Genomic DNA, 17,719 nt, shown 5'->3' on the forward strand with positions numbered 1-17,719 from the left:
TATATGTATAACTGATTCACTTTGTTGTAAAGCAGAAAATAACACACCATTGTAAAGCAGTTTTACTCCAATAAAGATGTTAAAAAAAAAAAGACTAGAAATAAAGCACTATGGAATCTTGAAGAAGGAAATTCACTATTTCTTAAAGCATGAGTAGAAAATTTTCTAGTCTTTGGCATGGGGGACAATTTAAGAGCAACCGAAACAGAGGGCACAGTGGGTCTGAAGACTCAGGGGAAAAAAAAAGAACTTGTTTGGGGAACTGAATGTAGATTAGAAAGGCTAAAACAGGCTACTTGTGTGGGAGGGGATAGACAAGACCTCAGTGGACAGGGGTGGAAAAGAGAAACTCGTATGCCTGGCTAAGACTTGCAGAATGTATCTTGTGGATGAAAGAGTCAGATGTGTATTTCAGAGATACCACTGCAGAAATATGGTGGAGGGTGGACTAGGTGGTCCAGGTGGGTGGAAGGGTTGAGGCTGGGGATGAGAAGGATGAGATGAAGGTAAACAGGCCCGCAGCATATCTACTGCAATAGTCAAGATGACAGTAATACAGACTTGAACAGCTGGGATACACTGGAGAAATATTTAGGAGGTAGAATCCACAGGTCTTTGGGATTTATTGGAGGTTAAAGGTGAAGAAAAAGGAACAGGGTTATTTACTTTGGTGACTAAGTGATGTGAGAGGAATACTAGATGCCCACTAAAAATGTTTGCTATCAGAAGGTATTCTTAAGGAACGCAACTAAGTTGAGTGGCTGGACTGAAATGAAACTTTTCAAAATGGAGCAGTGGTTAAGTGCCCAAATCAATCACGTACCCCCGTTAGAGGTCCCTGCCCCAATCAGGTTTACTCCTGCTCAGGGTACCTGTGGGGGCAGGGTAGGGCAGATTATAAGAGTTCAGGGAGTAGAGGGGGAATATTTGGGAATCGGAAAAGACTTCTTAGAAAGCAAGAACTTGGGCTGGAGCTTGAAGGGTAGGTGGTAGAGGAGAAAGGGTATTTCTGATAAGAGGGGAGAACTGCAATAGGTACAGCGAATGAGATTTTCAAGTCAAGAATGAGTGATCAGCAAGATGTGCTCCAAGGATAGGCTGAGGATGGCCAAACTGGCATGGAGTGTTTATGTTGGGAAAAATGGCAGATGAAGTTGGGAAGACAGCTGGGATCACATTAAAGAGGGACCCCATAGGCAGCAGGGAGCCATTATAAGGTTTTAAGCAAAGGAAGCGACAACCTGACATTTAAGTAAGGTTACTCTGGTGATGTATAGAAGAACTCAAGTACGATGATGGTGTAGGCAGCTCTGCTTGCTACTTTTACTAAACCCAGTAAATGTCAAGCACTCTTCCAGGCCCAGGAGACTTAAAAATAAGCGAGGACTAGTTTCTTCCTCCAGGACTTGCAACCTACTGTGGGTAAGCAGAGAACAAGATCAGTTAAGATCCTCTTTGTTCATCTTTTTTTTTTTTAATAGCTTAAAAATTTTTTTTAAATTTTTGGCTGCCTTGGGTTTTTGTTGCTGTGCGTGGGCTTTCTCTAGTTGCGGTGAGCGGGGGCTACTCTTTGTTGCGGTATGCAGGCTTCTCATTGAGGTGGCTTCTTTGGCTGGGAAGCACGGGCTTTAGGTGTGCGGGCTTCAGTAGTTGTGGCACGCGGGCTCAGTAGCTGTGGCACGTGGGCTTTAGAGTGCAGGCTCAGTAGTTGTGGCGCATGGGCTTAGTTGCTCTGCGGCCGGGGGCTACTCCTTGTTGCGGTATGCAGGCTTCTCATTGAGGTGGCTTCTTTGGCTGGGGAGCACGGGCTTTAGGTGTGCGGGCTTCAGTAGTTGTGGCACGCGGGCTCAGTAGCTGTGGCACGTGGGCTTTAGAGTGCAGGCTCAGTAGTTGTGGCGCATGGGCTTAGTTGCTCTGCGGCATGTGGGATCTTCCCGGACCAGGGCTCGAACCTGTGTCCCCTGCCTTGGCAGGTGGATTCTTAACCACTGCACCACCAGGGAAGTCCCTTCATCTAATTTTTTGAAGCAATTAAGGTTAGATCAGGGTCTCAGCAATAAGAATGGAGATGAAACATCTGAAAGCAGGGCTTGCAGATAATTACAAGCACTTTATTTATTGGGTCCTGCACTACCTGCTTTTACCCCAATCTGTCTTTATTTTTCCCAACTTACTCCCCTGTTCTTCCTTTTGATCCTCTTCTCCATAGTCAAGGGCACTCACTGAACACTGGCAAATCAAATAACATCTTATTTAAACCCCTTGCCGTTCTCTGAGCCATGTGTGTTTTCTGCTCTTAGTAGGCTTGACATTCTTTCCATTTAATGTTCCCATCTCCAAGCAGTCAACTATGTATATTACACATGGAATTAGTTGAAGTTCACATAATCAGAGAGGCTGGTGCATTTTCATTAAAACTCTTAGTTTAAATGAAAAAATAAAGGAAATACTAGAAAACAGTCTGCCAAACAGGCATAGAGAAAAAAGTATATGGCCTTGCTTGAAGTGTAACTCTGCAGTCTATCAACTTAGTTCAGTAGACATTTAACTAAATAGTCAAGTACCTGGCACATAGTAGGTCAATCACTGGGATAAGGTGAATAAGACACAGTTCCAGTCCCGAGAATTTTTAGACGTTATAGACAGGCGATGAAAAACGTACCTAGTCGGATGTCTTCTTATCTTTGCCGCTCATTCTAGTCTGCACCATGATCATTTCTTACTTGCGCTGCCTTACTGCTTCTGCCATCTCTCCCCACCCCCACTCCAGTCCCCTCACAAAGCTTGCACGAACCTCTTAAACATAAATTCTGTCACTCTTTCCCTTCTTACTCAGTAACATTTTAAGTCCTTACTCTTAGTCCATAAGGTATGATCTTCCTTTGATGTCATCTCCTACAATCATTTATCTTACTCATTACTCCATTCTACTCCATTCCCACTTGGCTTCTTTACTGTGCTTAGAATATTCTAAACACATTCCCACCTCAGACCCTTTTCCTGGTTGCCTATGTCTGGAATTCTCCTCCCAAAACATCTGCATGATTTGCTCCATTACCTTCTGCAGATCTCTTCTCAAAGGCTGTCTTATTTCTCAGTCCTTCTCTGACTGCCTGGCATTCCCTACCTCCCTTTATCGTGTTTTACTTTTCTTAAAAGCATTTACTCAGTAAAATTCATCTATTACCACTGGAATTGACCGTTTATTGTCTGCCTCTCTCAACAATATTGGAAGCTCCACAAGCAGAGGGTCTGATGGTTCTTTCCCCTGTATTTCCACCATGTGGAATGTCGACTGGCATGTTGTCAATGGTCAATAAAGACTTCTTAAATGAACTGGATCAATGATTGGGAGTTATGCACAGGACTTTAGGGGAGCAGGGTATGTGGTATAGCCTGGGAGGAATGAGGGGATCAGAGAACAATTCTTTAAGCAAGTAATGTTTGGGCTCAGACTTCATTCATTCAACATTCTTATGGAGTTTTACTATGTGCCAGGCACTATTCTAGGACGTAGCTGTCATAAAGGCAGCTACGTTCCTGTGGAACTTACAATCTTGGAAGAAAGACAAGAAACAAGCCAATACATGAGTAAACAAGAAAAATATCCAACACTGACACATGCTATGCAAATAACTAAAATAGGATGATGTAAAAGACAGCACACCTAGGGGGTTACTTTAGATTGGGTCATTAGGGAAGCAACTCTAGGAAGTGACATTTCAGCGGAGACTTGAAGGACAGTGAGTAAGCACCCATGAAAAGATGAGGGAGAGACATTCCTATAGAGAGACAGCCGGGGAAGAATCCTTAAATGGAATAGGCTTGAAGTGTTCAAGGGACAAAATGGAGGACAAACAGCTGCAGAGAAGCAGGCAAGGAGACGAGGGGCATGACTTAAGATCAGACAGGAAGAGTCCTAGGAATGAGTAGGACTTAGGAGGTGAAGCAGGGGAAGCAGCAGATGGAAAAGCACTGTAGGTGGTAAGAACAGCAAAGGCAAGAAAGCAGGAAACAGACTGGTATGTTTGAGTAACTCTAGGAAATGCGTTTCTCCTGAGTCCGATGCACAAAGATGGAATCCAGAACACTGTACGGCTAAATTCTTTTTTGTGTGAAGCTTCTGGCACATTTTGCTGCAGCTGAGAAAAGAGAACCATCTCTCTAGTAAACACAGCCTCAGGGAGCTCTATAACCAACCTACTTTGGAAGGTGGGAAGCAAATGCAACCTTGCATATTGTATTCTAAACACAACCTCAGATGTGTAAGCTGTCACCACCCCCATTTTAGACACTAAAGGACCAGCGGGTGGGTTAAGTCACTCACAGTCAAGAGCTGGGGCTCAATTCCATGTCATGCTTTACCCAGTGCTGTTTCCTCTGCTGTCCAGTATCTCACTGACTGATTCAATACACCTGCCTGGAATGATCCTTGCCATCAATTTCTTCTATGGACCTTGACTTCTACAGTTTTCCTTTGGCTTTATCTGTCTTCTCCTGTACCTACTTAAAATTTAGAAAATACATTTTTCCTTTTTTCCCCTCAGCTAATCCTAATCAATTCCATGTTTTATGGAGGCTGTTCTGTAGCTCAACCTTCTTCTACTGACAAAAGTGATGCAAACCCAAATAAACTCAAAGATGGGATTAATAGGCTTGGATACATTTCTTTACAGTAACTGAGTCCCCAAGGAATGTCTAAGTCTTTGGGAATCTTGACATATAAGAATTTTTAACAGTTGAGACTTTGTTATCAGTAGAACGAGATTCCTCAGAGAAGGTAGTGCTGACTTCACAACAAGGAATTTAGGTTGACGATTTTTCAAGTAAACAGTGACTTATGAGTAACTATTCAATATGTGTCACAATGGCTTGCTGCCAACAGACACTATGCACTGAGATCAAAGCCATTTTGAAACTCTTATTTTATACATCTTATCAGAAGGCACTAGGAAGTATACCAAGACAAAATATTTACAGTCAACCCTTGAATAACACAGGTTTGAACCGTGTGGATCCACTCGTGTGGATTTTTTCAGTAACAAATACTACAGTATGAAATGATCCATGGTTAGTTGAATCCTCAGATATGGAGGGACCGTGGATACAGAGGGCTGACTGTAAAGTTATATGTGTATTTTCAACTACGCAGAGGGTCAGCACCCCTAACCCCTGCATTGTTCGAGGGTCAACTGTATTCAGAAGGAAACAAATGAGGGGTGAAATTTTCTTCCATTAACAATGACACATTTTCGGCGGGGGGGTGGGGTGGTGGTGTGATGAATTGGGAGATTGGGATTGACATATATATAATAATATGTATAAAATGGATAACTAATAAGAACCTGCTATACAAAAAAATAAAATTAAAAAAAAAAAACCAAAAAATTCTCTTCCAACCCAAAGAGTAAAAAAAAAAACAAACAAAAAAACAATGACACATTTTATACTCTTACACCACAAACCTCTAGTCCATAGTCCTTACTTAACAATGTAAATATGTAGTTAGGATAGCACTGTAGAGTTAAGATGTCCATTGCAAATGAAGGTGACGAATTCTGACTAAATAATGCTATCTATAGTTGCAGAAGCCATTCACTTAAAAATTTTTTTTGTATGTCTAAGATATGCCCAATGTCTTCTAGTACTTTTCTATTAGGTGGCCTCATCAATACTGTCTACAAATGCCAGGATGTTTATGAATTTTAGCAATGACATGCACAGTTACTGTTTCTTGAAAGGATGATGGTTTGTTTTTTGTTTTTTTTGGTAAATGGTAAATTCCCAAAATGCTTGGGAAAAAGGACATTCTTCAATGCAAATAAAAACTAAAAGGTAGGACAGAAGGCAAGGACTGACCAAGCTGCTAAAAAGAAACACTCGGGGGCTTCCCTGGTGGTGCAGTGGTTGGGAGCCCGCCTGCCGATGCAGGGGACACGGGTTCGTGCCCCGGTCCGGGAAGATCCCACATGCCGCGGAGCGGCTGGGCCTGTGAGCCATGGCCGGTGAGCCTGTGCTCCGCAACAGGAGAGGCCACAGCAGTGAGAGGCCCGCATACCGCAAAAAAATGAAATGGGAGAGAGTTGTTCCCAATTTTTTGATGCAAAACATTTCTAGAGATGCCAGCTTAAAGGCAGGTGCTCAGCAACCTTGCCCTTTTTGACATTAGTGGAGGTTAGCAAAAAAGCAAATAAACATAATTTGAAGAAAAAGATGAGCCAATACCGGGTAGGGTCCAAGAAGCAGAGCATAAAAGTGCAAAACATCAAAAATGACTAAATATTTTACTTCCATTTTCCAGTGTTTCTTTTCACCCACGCTTAAAGAAATGAAATATTTTGGATATAATAATATGTATAAAATGGATAACTAATAAGAACCTGCTATACAAAAAAATAAAATTAAAAAAAAAAAACCAAAAAATTCTCTTCCAACCCAAAGAGTAAAAAAAAAAACAAACAAAAAAACAATGACACATTTTATACTCTTACACCACAAACCTCTAGTCCATAGTCCTTACTTAACAATGTAAATATGTAGTTAGGATAGCACTGTAGAGTTAAGATGTCCATTGCAAATGAAGGTGACGAATTCTGACTAAATAATGTTATCTATAGTTGCAGAAGCCATTCACTTAAAAATTTTTTTTGTATGTCTAAGATATGCCCAATGTCTTCTAGTACTTTTCTATTAGGTGGCCTCATCAATACTGTCTACAAATGCCAGGATGTTTATGAATTTTAGCAATGACATGCACAGTTACTGTTTCTTGAAAGGATGATGGTTTGTTTTTTGTTTTTTTTGGTAAATGGTAAATTCCCAAAATGCTTGGGAAAAAGGACATTCTTCAATGCAAATAAAAACTAAAAGGTAGGACAGAAGGCAAGGACTGACCAAGCTGCTAAAAAGAAACACTCGGGGGCTTCCCTGGTGGCGCAGTGGTTGGGAGCCCGCCTGCCGATGCAGGGGACACGGGTTCGTGCCCCGGTCCGGGAAGATCCCACATGCCGCGGAGCGGCTGGGCCTGTGAGCCATGGCCGGTGAGCCTGTGCTCCGCAACAGGAGAGGCCACAGCAGTGAGAGGCCCGCATACCGCAAAAAAATGAAATGGGAGAGAGTTGTTCCCAATTTTTTGATGCAAAACATTTCTAGAGATGCCAGCTTAAAGGCAGGTGCTCAGCAACCTTGCCCTTTTTGACATTAGTGGAGGTTAGCAAAAAAGCAAATAAACATAATTTGAAGAAAAAGATGAGCCAATACCGGGTAGGGTCCAAGAAGCAGAGCATAAAAGTGCAAAACATCAAAAATGACTAAATATTTTACTTCCATTTTCCAGTGTTTCTTTTCACCCACGCTTAAAGAAATGAAATATTTTGGAGCTTAAAACTTATATTTTATAACACCCAAACTGTGACAAGAAACAAACATTAGTTATTTAGCTGACATAATTAAAAATGAAATTAATATCAGCGTTACCTGAAATTCTAATCCATAGTTTTCTCTGCAGAATTCTCTTAATTTAGGATACACGTTTTCTCTTAGTGCCTGTCTTTCTGCTCCCGTGTCTGTGGTAGAAAAGCAAACACACAGAAAGTGAGTTATGTCCACATAGTACACATTTCTGGAAAAAAAGAAAGCTTACAAATAAACATTAACATTAATATAATCAAGCTGGGGTGCTGCATCATGATGGGATATGATGGGATATTTGCCTGCTGGAGAAGACTTGCTCTTAACAGAGCAGGGGTAGCCGAGATGTTTACCATGCACACAGGGCTAATGGGAGTCCTGGGTAAGTTCTGTGGGTGCTGGCAGAGCTGGGAATTCACAGCTCATTCTTTATACCCATGTAGACCGTCACATGGTGCTCTTACATAGCCACAACCACACTGTCTTTCAAAGAGGTAGAAGGAAAAATTGTAAGGCTATCAGGTGTAGCTCCATTGAGTGTAAATATTTCAACACACACATACACAGACACACACACTGATTACTGATTTCCAAAAACATCCAGACTCTATCATTCCCTACAGTATTTAGAAACAATGCTACTTTTACAAGATTCAGTACAGCATCTGTGCAATCAGCACAATAGTCAGGAGCGACAAATTATAGGAGTCAACGTCTAAAAGTAGCAGATTCCACTGGCCAATGGTTCAACATTAGCGTCTCCCACCCTGGGCTTAGGGACCTGTTACATCAGAGAGGGGATTGTTTTACATGTGCCACAGTGTGTAAAAGCTTTGAAATAAAATATTTAAAAATTATCTGTGTCATGAAAAAATACGAGAAGAAACAGAGATCCTGAAACCAGAAGAACCATAACATGTGTATGTATTTAATGTTGAATGTTCTGCACAGAAAGGGATTCTACAGCCACTTGTGCTGGACGGTGCTCCACATCAGTGATGACGCTGTACGATGCTTACAGCAAAGAGAATGGTCCTCGCCCAGTTAACTTCAGAGAAAGATTGAATCAGAGCTTTAAAAATTAGGTTAATGTGTTATCTCATGAAAAGGACCATTTGCTAAATGTACCTCAATCCCAGCCATAACCATGAAACATCTGCATACCACATTTATAACTCAGGAACCAATTTAAAAGACTGTCCTTGTTATTCTCAAGCACATCTGTCCATGCAAACTCAACCATATGCCGTGTTGACCTACTCTACTTTCCTACTGTTCTCAAGCCTGTTTTGAGAGGCAAACAGCCAATCCCAAGAGTCTGAGATGCAGCGGCAGCTTGACAGAGTGACAGGAACCAGTGTTTACATGGGAACCAAAGATTCAATACAAGGTCTTCGAGATTACCCTGTGATCCAAACAAGTAGGGTCTTTTCCCCCCATAGATCCAACATGGACCTAAGTCCAAAGGGAAAGCAGGAGGACCGCGTTGAGGAGGGTACACCTGAGCAGTGCCCATGTGCCATTATGGCACTGGTGAAAGCAGCAGATTAAGCTTCCACATGATTTATATAATCTTGGGATCAGGTGCCCATCCTCCCTCACCCCACTGTAAGGGCTGAAAACACTAACTTCGCAGTAAAGCTGATGATATTCAATCTCTCTAAAAGGCAACCGATTTTTAAGACCCAAATAACAAAAAGTCACTTTAAAAATGAAGAGATACTACCAGATGTGGAATTTGGGAATATATTAAACAAGGATTATTGGTAAGATATTCTTAAAAAATATTATTCAAATAATACATGAAAAAAATTATGAAATGAGCAGAAATTTGCTTCTTAAAAATGTTATTTTGGGGCTTCCCTGGTGGCGCAGCGGTTGCGCGTCCGCCTGCCGATGCAGGGGAACCGGGTTCGCGCCCCGGTCCGGGAGGATCCCACATGCCGCGGAGCGACTGGGCCCGTGAGCCATGGCCGCTGAGCCTGCGCGTCCGGAGCCTGTCCTCCGCAACGGGAGAGGCCACAGCAGAGGGAGGCCCGCATATCTCAAAAAAAAAAAAAATGTTATTATAACTCTTATTACTGGGTCCCGAGACCTGAATGTGTCATAGTAAGGAGGCTAAGACAGAAATGCAATATCTAATTACTAACGTTTACTGAGTGCTTACTGTAGACTAGTAGTGTGCTAAGTTTTTCTATGTGTATTTTCTTAGTCACTTCTGTCAAAAACCCTATGAAAATTATCAGTCCATTTTTAAAATAAGAGGAAACAAATATAAAGGGGTTAAGAGACATGCCTGAGGTCATGTGACCACTAAGTTGGAGAACCTGGATTTGAATTTAGAGAGCCGAATTCCATAGTCTGCTCTAACCATGGAAAATATGCAACTGTGCAAAGAATCAATCTTTGAAAATGACAAATGCAAGAGCTTCCCAGAATGGTTAAGTGATGCTGAAGTCCTAATATTTATGAAACAAACAAAAATCTCAGTTATCTGTGACAGGTTTTTCCCTTTCTATAATACACCCTTCAACAGCCAACCCATCAATAAGTTCTCTTGCTCCATCCATCTCTAAATAAATCCTGAATGAATCTACTTCTCTGCACCTCTGGTACAAGCCAAACTCATCTCGCACCTGGACCCTATCTTGGTGTTTCCATACTTGCCTCCGTCAATCCATTCTCCACAGAGCAGCCAGATTTATGTAAAAACATAAATCCGATCACATCACTCTCTTGTTTAAAATCCTCCAGCAGCTCTTCATGGAACTTGGAATGAAATCCCCGTTCCTTACCTTGAATGTTCTCTCCTTCTCTAAGCTCATTTCTTACCACTTGCCCTGTTCATGTCACTCAAGCAGCGCTGGCGTTCATTTGGTTCCTGGGTTATATTCTCACTGGTGACCTCTGCTCTAGCCATGACTTCCTCCTGGAATGCTTAGTCCCATGATCATTTCATGTCATCTCCTGTCATTCAAGTGTCAGCTTTAATGCCACCTCCTCAGAGAGGCCTTCTCTGAGCCCTCCAGCTACAGAACCCCTCTCTATCACACCATCTTCTTCAAATTCTTTGCACATTACTCGTCACTATTGGTGATAATTATCTGTTTACTATGTGTCTCCCCCACTGCCACGTGAGCTCAATGGGACTCAGAACCTTCTTCTGTCTCTTTCACTGCTGCATACCCAGTGACTAGAGTCACGCTCAATTAAGGAAGGAGTACATGAAAAAACCCACACAGGCACCAGGGATAAAAATGAGCTGACAGGCAATGAGTCTCTGCAATTACCTCCAGAAACAGAAAGGCTTCCTACATTATAATACGCCATTGGTTGGACATGGAATCAAGACTGTGAAATTCTGGGAAATACATGATCGGGTTTAGAAAGTTGACTTCATGAAGTAAGTGAATGAACTGAAATACTGATGTCTTTCCTGGTTTCTGCGTTTCTGGCAGAATACTAATATTTTATCAAATTATGTTAAATGTTTCTAAAAATGTGAGGGAAGTGTATGACAGGCATTCTGTATTATTACTTATATTACAAAAGTGACTCAGATTTTCCTATATTTGTATTAATATAGGATGATTGGCTCTGGAAATGGAAAAGTAATTAAAATAGAAGGGATTAATTATGCTGGATGACAGATAAGCTGGCTTAATTATACAAAAAACCTGATTCATACTGACAGCACATCCGGATGGTTGGCAATTAAAAAACACTAGAATGTCATGGATAGGAAAAATTAAGTCACAGAATGTCACACATAAAAAGGGACCTCTTACAAAAGTGTAGATCAAGACGAGGTATGTCATCATTTATTCTTTATAGTCACTGCATCCATTTGTATCTGTCCAGCTCCTGAATGCTTTGAAAAGATGCATTAACACTTTGGCAGCACTACAGAAGTTTTTAAAGAGTTGCTTTCTAAATAATTCCTCTATGATTTCAGAATTAATGACGGTCTCTGTGTAGTATCTGAGTTACCTGCAGGAAGAACATTAGCTGGCGCAGAATTATTAGTCAATATCATTATCCTACTTTAAGCAGGGTTTAGATTAATTCCAAGCTTTTATTAAAAATAAGAGTGCCAAAATGACCATGTTGGACTGGAGCTTCTTACTGCCCCACCTCACCCAACCTTAAGAGCACGGATATTAGATTAAGTCATTTCCCTCTCGGCAGCTCACAAAACTTATTTAGGATCCACCTACAGCTGTCATTCCAGCCTGGGTTCCCAAGTCTCTGTAGGTTTGCTCTTGCCTGGATTTTCCCTCTTTACCTGGCCCCTTAGCCAATGATTCATCTGGACATCTTATCTGACTTTTGTTGTTGTTTGGGTTGATTTCCTGTCTGGCAGCTTCCCAGAGGCTACCTCCTCTCCATGCCCTCCAAGTCCTCTGTGCCCAACCATCACCCTCACCATTCCTTATTTCCATATCACCACATCCTGTCAATTTTATCATAATCTTCTTTTGAATTTGGCTATGCTTTTTTGTCTACTTTTTATTTTTGTACTCACCATCTCTCAGCCCTTAGAGTCCAAAAGTCTCCTATTTGATTGACCTGTTACCTGTCCCTTCTCATTGCAGTCTTAAGCTCCACAGAGCTGCTGGAGATAAATTCTAAGACAAAACAAAAGTGAAAACTAATTTGATCATTAAAGACCTTGGCTGGCATCTGGTGGCCCAGAGGATGAAGGCCAGAATATTCAGCAGGTGTAAATGTATCTTCGACCTAAGTTCTGTCTTCTACTGCTCTTTATCATGCACCCTCCAGGGTATTTTTCAGATATTACTTGAACCCGAGCCTTGTCTTTACACATACCGCTTTCCGTGCCCAGAATCCCCTATCTACTGCATCCCCTTTGCTTGGCAGACTCCGACCCTCCTGAGTCCCAATCAAAGGCAGCAGTTTGTGAATGCTTACTAGACAGAGACAGGCATGCCCTGGTCACCCCATAGCACTTTGTTCACCCCTATATAACATCATGTATTTTACTTTATTATAAATATAATATTTTTAATTTATTTATTTTTAGTCTGTCTCCCCCGTTAGACTTGTGAATTCATGGGAGGCAAGGACTTCCTCATACATAATTATTATAATTAGGAATGAAATGCCATGTAGCATACTGATGCTACAGAAGTTTAAAAAAATTTATAAGGATATACTGTGAATAATAACTTTATTTCTAACAAATTAGAAAACATGGGTGAAATGAACAAATTCTAGAAACAGAAATTGTTGAAACTGACTCAAGGAAAAGAAAATCTGAAGAGATCTACAACAAGTTAAAAAATTTCAATTAGTTATTAAAAATATTCCCAAAGAAAATCACCACCCCAGAGTATTTAACTGATATATCAATATTTAAAGAAATAATCCCTTACACTTTCAGAAAAGAGTAGAAGGAACAGTTCAACTCATTCTTTAAGTCTGTATTATCCTAAACCCCAAACGAGACAATAACATCAAAAGAAAAAACACAAAACAAAAACTGCAGACCAATATATATCCCTCATGAACACTGAGGCAAAAACTCTTAGCAAGATACTAGCAAACTGACCCCAGCAATATATACACTGTCACCAAAGGGGATATAGTACAAAAATGATAGGTTAGTTTAATGTGGAATATGCCACATTAATACAGGGCATGACCATATGATCACTCCACAGATGCAGAAAAACTTTTGCCAAAATCTAATACCCATTCAGCCATGGGGAACAAAAAGTAATTTCTTTGCCCTGATAAAGGGCACTTACACAAAACCCTACAATTAGCACCATGTTTCATGGCTTAAGACTGAATATTTTCCACCTATGATCAGGAACACATTATCACTTATAGTCAACATTTTACTGGCGGTTGTAGTCAGTGCAGTGAAGAAAAAATTAAAAATAAAGACATCTAGACTGAAAAGGAAAAAAAATATTCTCAGTTGACAAGGTCTTGTATGTAGAAAACCCTGAGGAATCCAGAGGAAAAATACAATGACTAATAAACGATTTCAGCAAGGTGGCTGGATAGACTATACAAATCAACAGTATTTCTCTATACTCACAACAAACAATCCAAAAATGAAATAGAAAAGCTGCATTTACAATAGCATTAAAATAATAAAACACTGAAAAACAAATTTAACAAAAGCAGCACAATACATACATTGTAAACCATAAGACCTTGCTGAGAGAAAGATCTAAAAGGAGATCTTTCATCTTCATGGATGGGAAGACTCAATATTGTTAGCATGGCAATCCTCACCAATTACAGGCTTGAGATTCTCCAAACTGATCTACAGATCAAACACAGTCCCTATCAAAACCCAGCATATTTTGCAATTATTTTTTCAGTGCCATTATTGAAGTGAAGTTTTAAAGCACACTTTGGTCAATCTTGCTCATTATCTGATCTGTTAAGTACACCAACTGGTATCAAACAGAAAAGACAGTAGGGGGACTAACTGTGGTTCTAGAACCAAACTCCCCGTGTCTGAATCTCAGCTCTTCACCTGCTAGCTGTGTGATTTCAGGCAAATTAAAAGATGTCTTTTTTTTTTTTTTCATTTGTCATGTGGAATCAAAATTACTAGTATCAAGCTTATGAGGTTGTTGTGAAGATTAGGAGTCTTTCAACACCACCTGGCATGTGGTAAATACTCAAAAAATGTTGCAATTATTCTATCAAACAATTTGGAGAGTCAAAGATTAAAGCATCTTTTATTACTTATAAGAATTTTTAGCACTGAAAGATTTATAGTAAAGTAGCTACAACAATCATGATCTTGATCATGATCATTGTAGTTCTTAAAACGATTAAATTTTCAAGATAGTTTTCAAAGGTTTAGGGAAAACCATAGTTAAAATGTAATTTAAAAAATATCACCAGTTTAGGGTTTCCCTGGTGGTGCAGGGGTTAAGAATCCGCCTGCCAATGCAGGGGACAGGGGTTCAAGCCCTGGTCCGGGAAGGTCCCACATGCCGTGGAGCAACTAAGCCTGTGCATCACAACTATTGAGCCTACGTTCTAGAGTCTGCATGCCACAACTACTGAGCTCGTGCACCTAGAGCCTGTGCTCTGCAACAAGAGAAGCCACTGCAATGAGAAGCCCGCACATCGCAATGAAGAGGAGCCCCTGCTCGCAGCAACCAGAGAAAGCCCGTGTGGAGCAATGAAGACCCAACTCAGCCAAAAATAAAGAAATAAAGGCTTAAGTTTAAAAAAAAAAATCACCAGTTTATCCAAATACTCTTAAAAGTTCCCAGTAGGAATTCACTAACTGTATTATTGCTACACCTCAATACACTTTAGGAAAAAGGAGTAAACTATAAAAGATAACAATGCTGGGCTTATTTCTGGTAATATTGGGGAAAAGAACCCTCACAAATATGACACTAAAACAACCCAAATATGGCATACAAATATTTTAAAATATATATTTAAAAATGTGTCACATAGTTTGAATGAAACTAAGCAATGCACAGAGGCCCAAGGCACAGTGAAAGCAGTAATCTCAGAAAATAAGGAATCTCTGAGGCCAGCTTTTGGTTATTTTCCACTAAGCCCTGGTGACCTCTACTGTTGATTTTTGTCTTCTGTGGGTGCAGGGTAGATTGGACACAAAGCACAGAGCCCCAAAGTGATGAGTCTAACAGGAAATCCTTGCAAAAGGCCATGACCCCAAAGAGCTAAGACCTTCAGTGTGAGGGTGAATCAGAAATCAATCTTCATCACCAAGAAAACCTGCTGCTATACCATTCGCACTAGGTGGAAGAAAAAACAACCTCCTTGATATTCGTAATCACAATCTTGGCCTCTTGTAGGTTAGCAGTGCAAATTCATTTTATTTAAAGTCTGACAAGGAATTCCCTGGTGGTCCAGTGGTTAGAACTCCATGCTTCCACTACAGGGGGCACGGGTTCGATCCCTGCTCGGGGAACAGTGAATAAAATACTGCATGTCATGCCGTGACCCCGTAGTGCTTGAGAAGCATAATTTCTAACAAGGCCTAATGAATTTCAGCAAATTAAAAGTTTAAAAGACTATTAAGCCACATGCACTCACACACACGAATTCCTGGGGTTTATCCCAGGAATGCAAGGATTCTTCAATATATGCAAATCAATCAATGTGATAAACCATATTAACAAAATGAAGAAGAAAAACAATATGATCATCTCAAGAGATGCAGAAAATGCTTTTGACAAAATTCAACACCCATTTATGATAAAAACTCTCCAGAGAGTGGGCACAGAGAGAAACTACCTCAACATAATAAAGGCCATATATGACAAACCCACAGCAAACATCATACTCAATGGTGAAAAACTGAAAGCATTTCCTCTAAGATCAGAAACAAGATAAGGATGTCTACTCTTGCCACTGTTATTCAACATAGTTTTGGAAGTTCCAGCTATGGCAATCAAAGAAAAAGAAATAAAAGGAATACAAATTGGAAAAGAAGTAGTAAAACTGTCACTATTTGCAGATGACATTATACTATACATAGAGAATCCTAAAGATGCCACCAGAAAACTACTAGAACTAATCATTGAATTTGGTAAGGTTGCAGGGTTCAAAATTAATGCACAGAAATCTCTGGCATTCCTATACACCAGCAATGAAAAATAAGAGAAATTAAGGAAACAATCCCATTTACCACTGCAACAAAAAGAATAAAATACCTACGAATAAGCCTGCCCAAGGAGGCAAAAGACTTGTACTCAGAAAACTATAAAACATTGATGAAAGAAGTCAAAGATGACATAAACAGATGGAGAAATATACCATATTCTTAGATTGGAAGAATCAATATTGTGAAAATGACTATACTACCCAAAGCAATCTACAGATTCTGAGCAGGCCCTATCAAACTACCAATGGCATTCTTCACAGAATTAGAAGAAAAAGTTTTACAATTCGTATGGAAACACAAAAGACCCCAAATAGGGCTTCCCTGGTGGTGCAGTGGTTGAGAGTCTGCCTGCCAATGCAGGGGACACGGGTTCGTGCCCCGGTCCGGGAAGATCCCACATGCCATGGAGCGGCTGGGCCCGTGAGCCATGGCCGCTGAGCCTGCGCGTCCGGGGCCTGTGCTCCGCAACGGGAGAGGCCACAACAGTGAGAGGCCTGCATACGAAAAAAAAAAAAAAAAAAAAAAAGACCCCAAATAGCCCAAGCAATCTTGAGAAAGAAACACTGAGCTGGAGAAATCAGGCTCCCAGACTTCAGACTATACTACAAAGCTACAGTAATCAAGACAGTATGGTACTGGCACAGAAACAGGAATATCGATCAGTGGTACAGGATAGAATGCCTGGAGATAAACCCACGCACATACAGTCACCTAATTTACGACAAAGGAGGCAAGAACATACAATGGAGAAAAGACAGCCTCTTCAATAAGTGGTGCTGGGAAAACTGGACAGCTACATGTAAAAGAATGAAATCAGAACACTCCCTAACACCATATACAAAAATAAATTCCAAATGGATTAAAGACCAAAATGTAAGATCAGACACCATAAAACTCTTAGAGGAAAACATAGGAAAAACATTCTTTGACATAAACCACAGCAAGATCTTTTTTGACCCACCTCCTAGAGTAACGAAAATAAAAACAAACAAATGGAACTTAATTAAACTTAAAAGCTTTTGCACAGCAAAGGAAACCATAAATAAGACAAAAAGACAACCCTCAGAATGGGAGAAAATATTTGCAAATGAAACAATAGACAAAGGATTAATCTCCAAAATATACAAACAGCTCATGGAGCTCAGTATCAAAAAAAACAATCCAATTAAAAAATGGGCAGAAGACCTAAACAGACATTTTACCAAGGAAGACATACAGAGGGCCAAGAGGCACATGAAAAGATGCTCAACATCACTAATTGTTAGAGAAATGCAAATCAAAACTACAATGAGATATCACCTCACACCAGTCAGAATGGCCATTATCAAAAAATCTAGAAACAAATGCTGGAGAGGCTGTGGAGAAAAGGGAACTCTCCTGTACTGTTGTTGGGAATTTAAATTGATACAACCACTATGGAAAACAGTATGGAGGTTCCTTAAAAAACTAAAAATAGAACTACCATATGACCCAGCAATCCCACTACTGGGAATATACCCTGAGAAAACCATAATTCAAACAGAGACATGTACCACATGTTCATTGCAGCACTATTTACAACAGCCAGGACATGGAAGCAACCTAAGTGTCCATCAACAGATGAATGGATAAAGAAGATGTGGCACATATATACAATGGAATATTACTCAGACATAAAAAGAAACGAAA

At 40.4% G+C, this 17,719-nt stretch overlaps 1 protein-coding gene across 1 annotated transcript in view; it reads right to left on the minus strand.

Moving 5' to 3' along the window:
- NWD2 (NACHT and WD repeat domain containing 2) overlaps positions 1 to 17,719 on the minus strand; it is a 223,248-nt gene that overhangs the window by 125,402 nt on the left and 80,127 nt on the right. Inside the window, exon 2 of the mRNA XM_024132871.3 lies at positions 7,477 to 7,565. Within this exon, the coding sequence (XP_023988639.1) occupies positions 7,477 to 7,565 (89 nt within the window). The remainder of the gene's footprint in view (positions 1 to 7,476; positions 7,566 to 17,719) is intronic.

Source organism: Physeter macrocephalus, chromosome 7 (genome assembly GCF_002837175.3).
Source record: "Physeter macrocephalus isolate SW-GA chromosome 7, ASM283717v5, whole genome shotgun sequence".
NCBI classification, from domain to species: Eukaryota; Metazoa; Chordata; class Mammalia; order Artiodactyla; family Physeteridae; genus Physeter; species Physeter macrocephalus.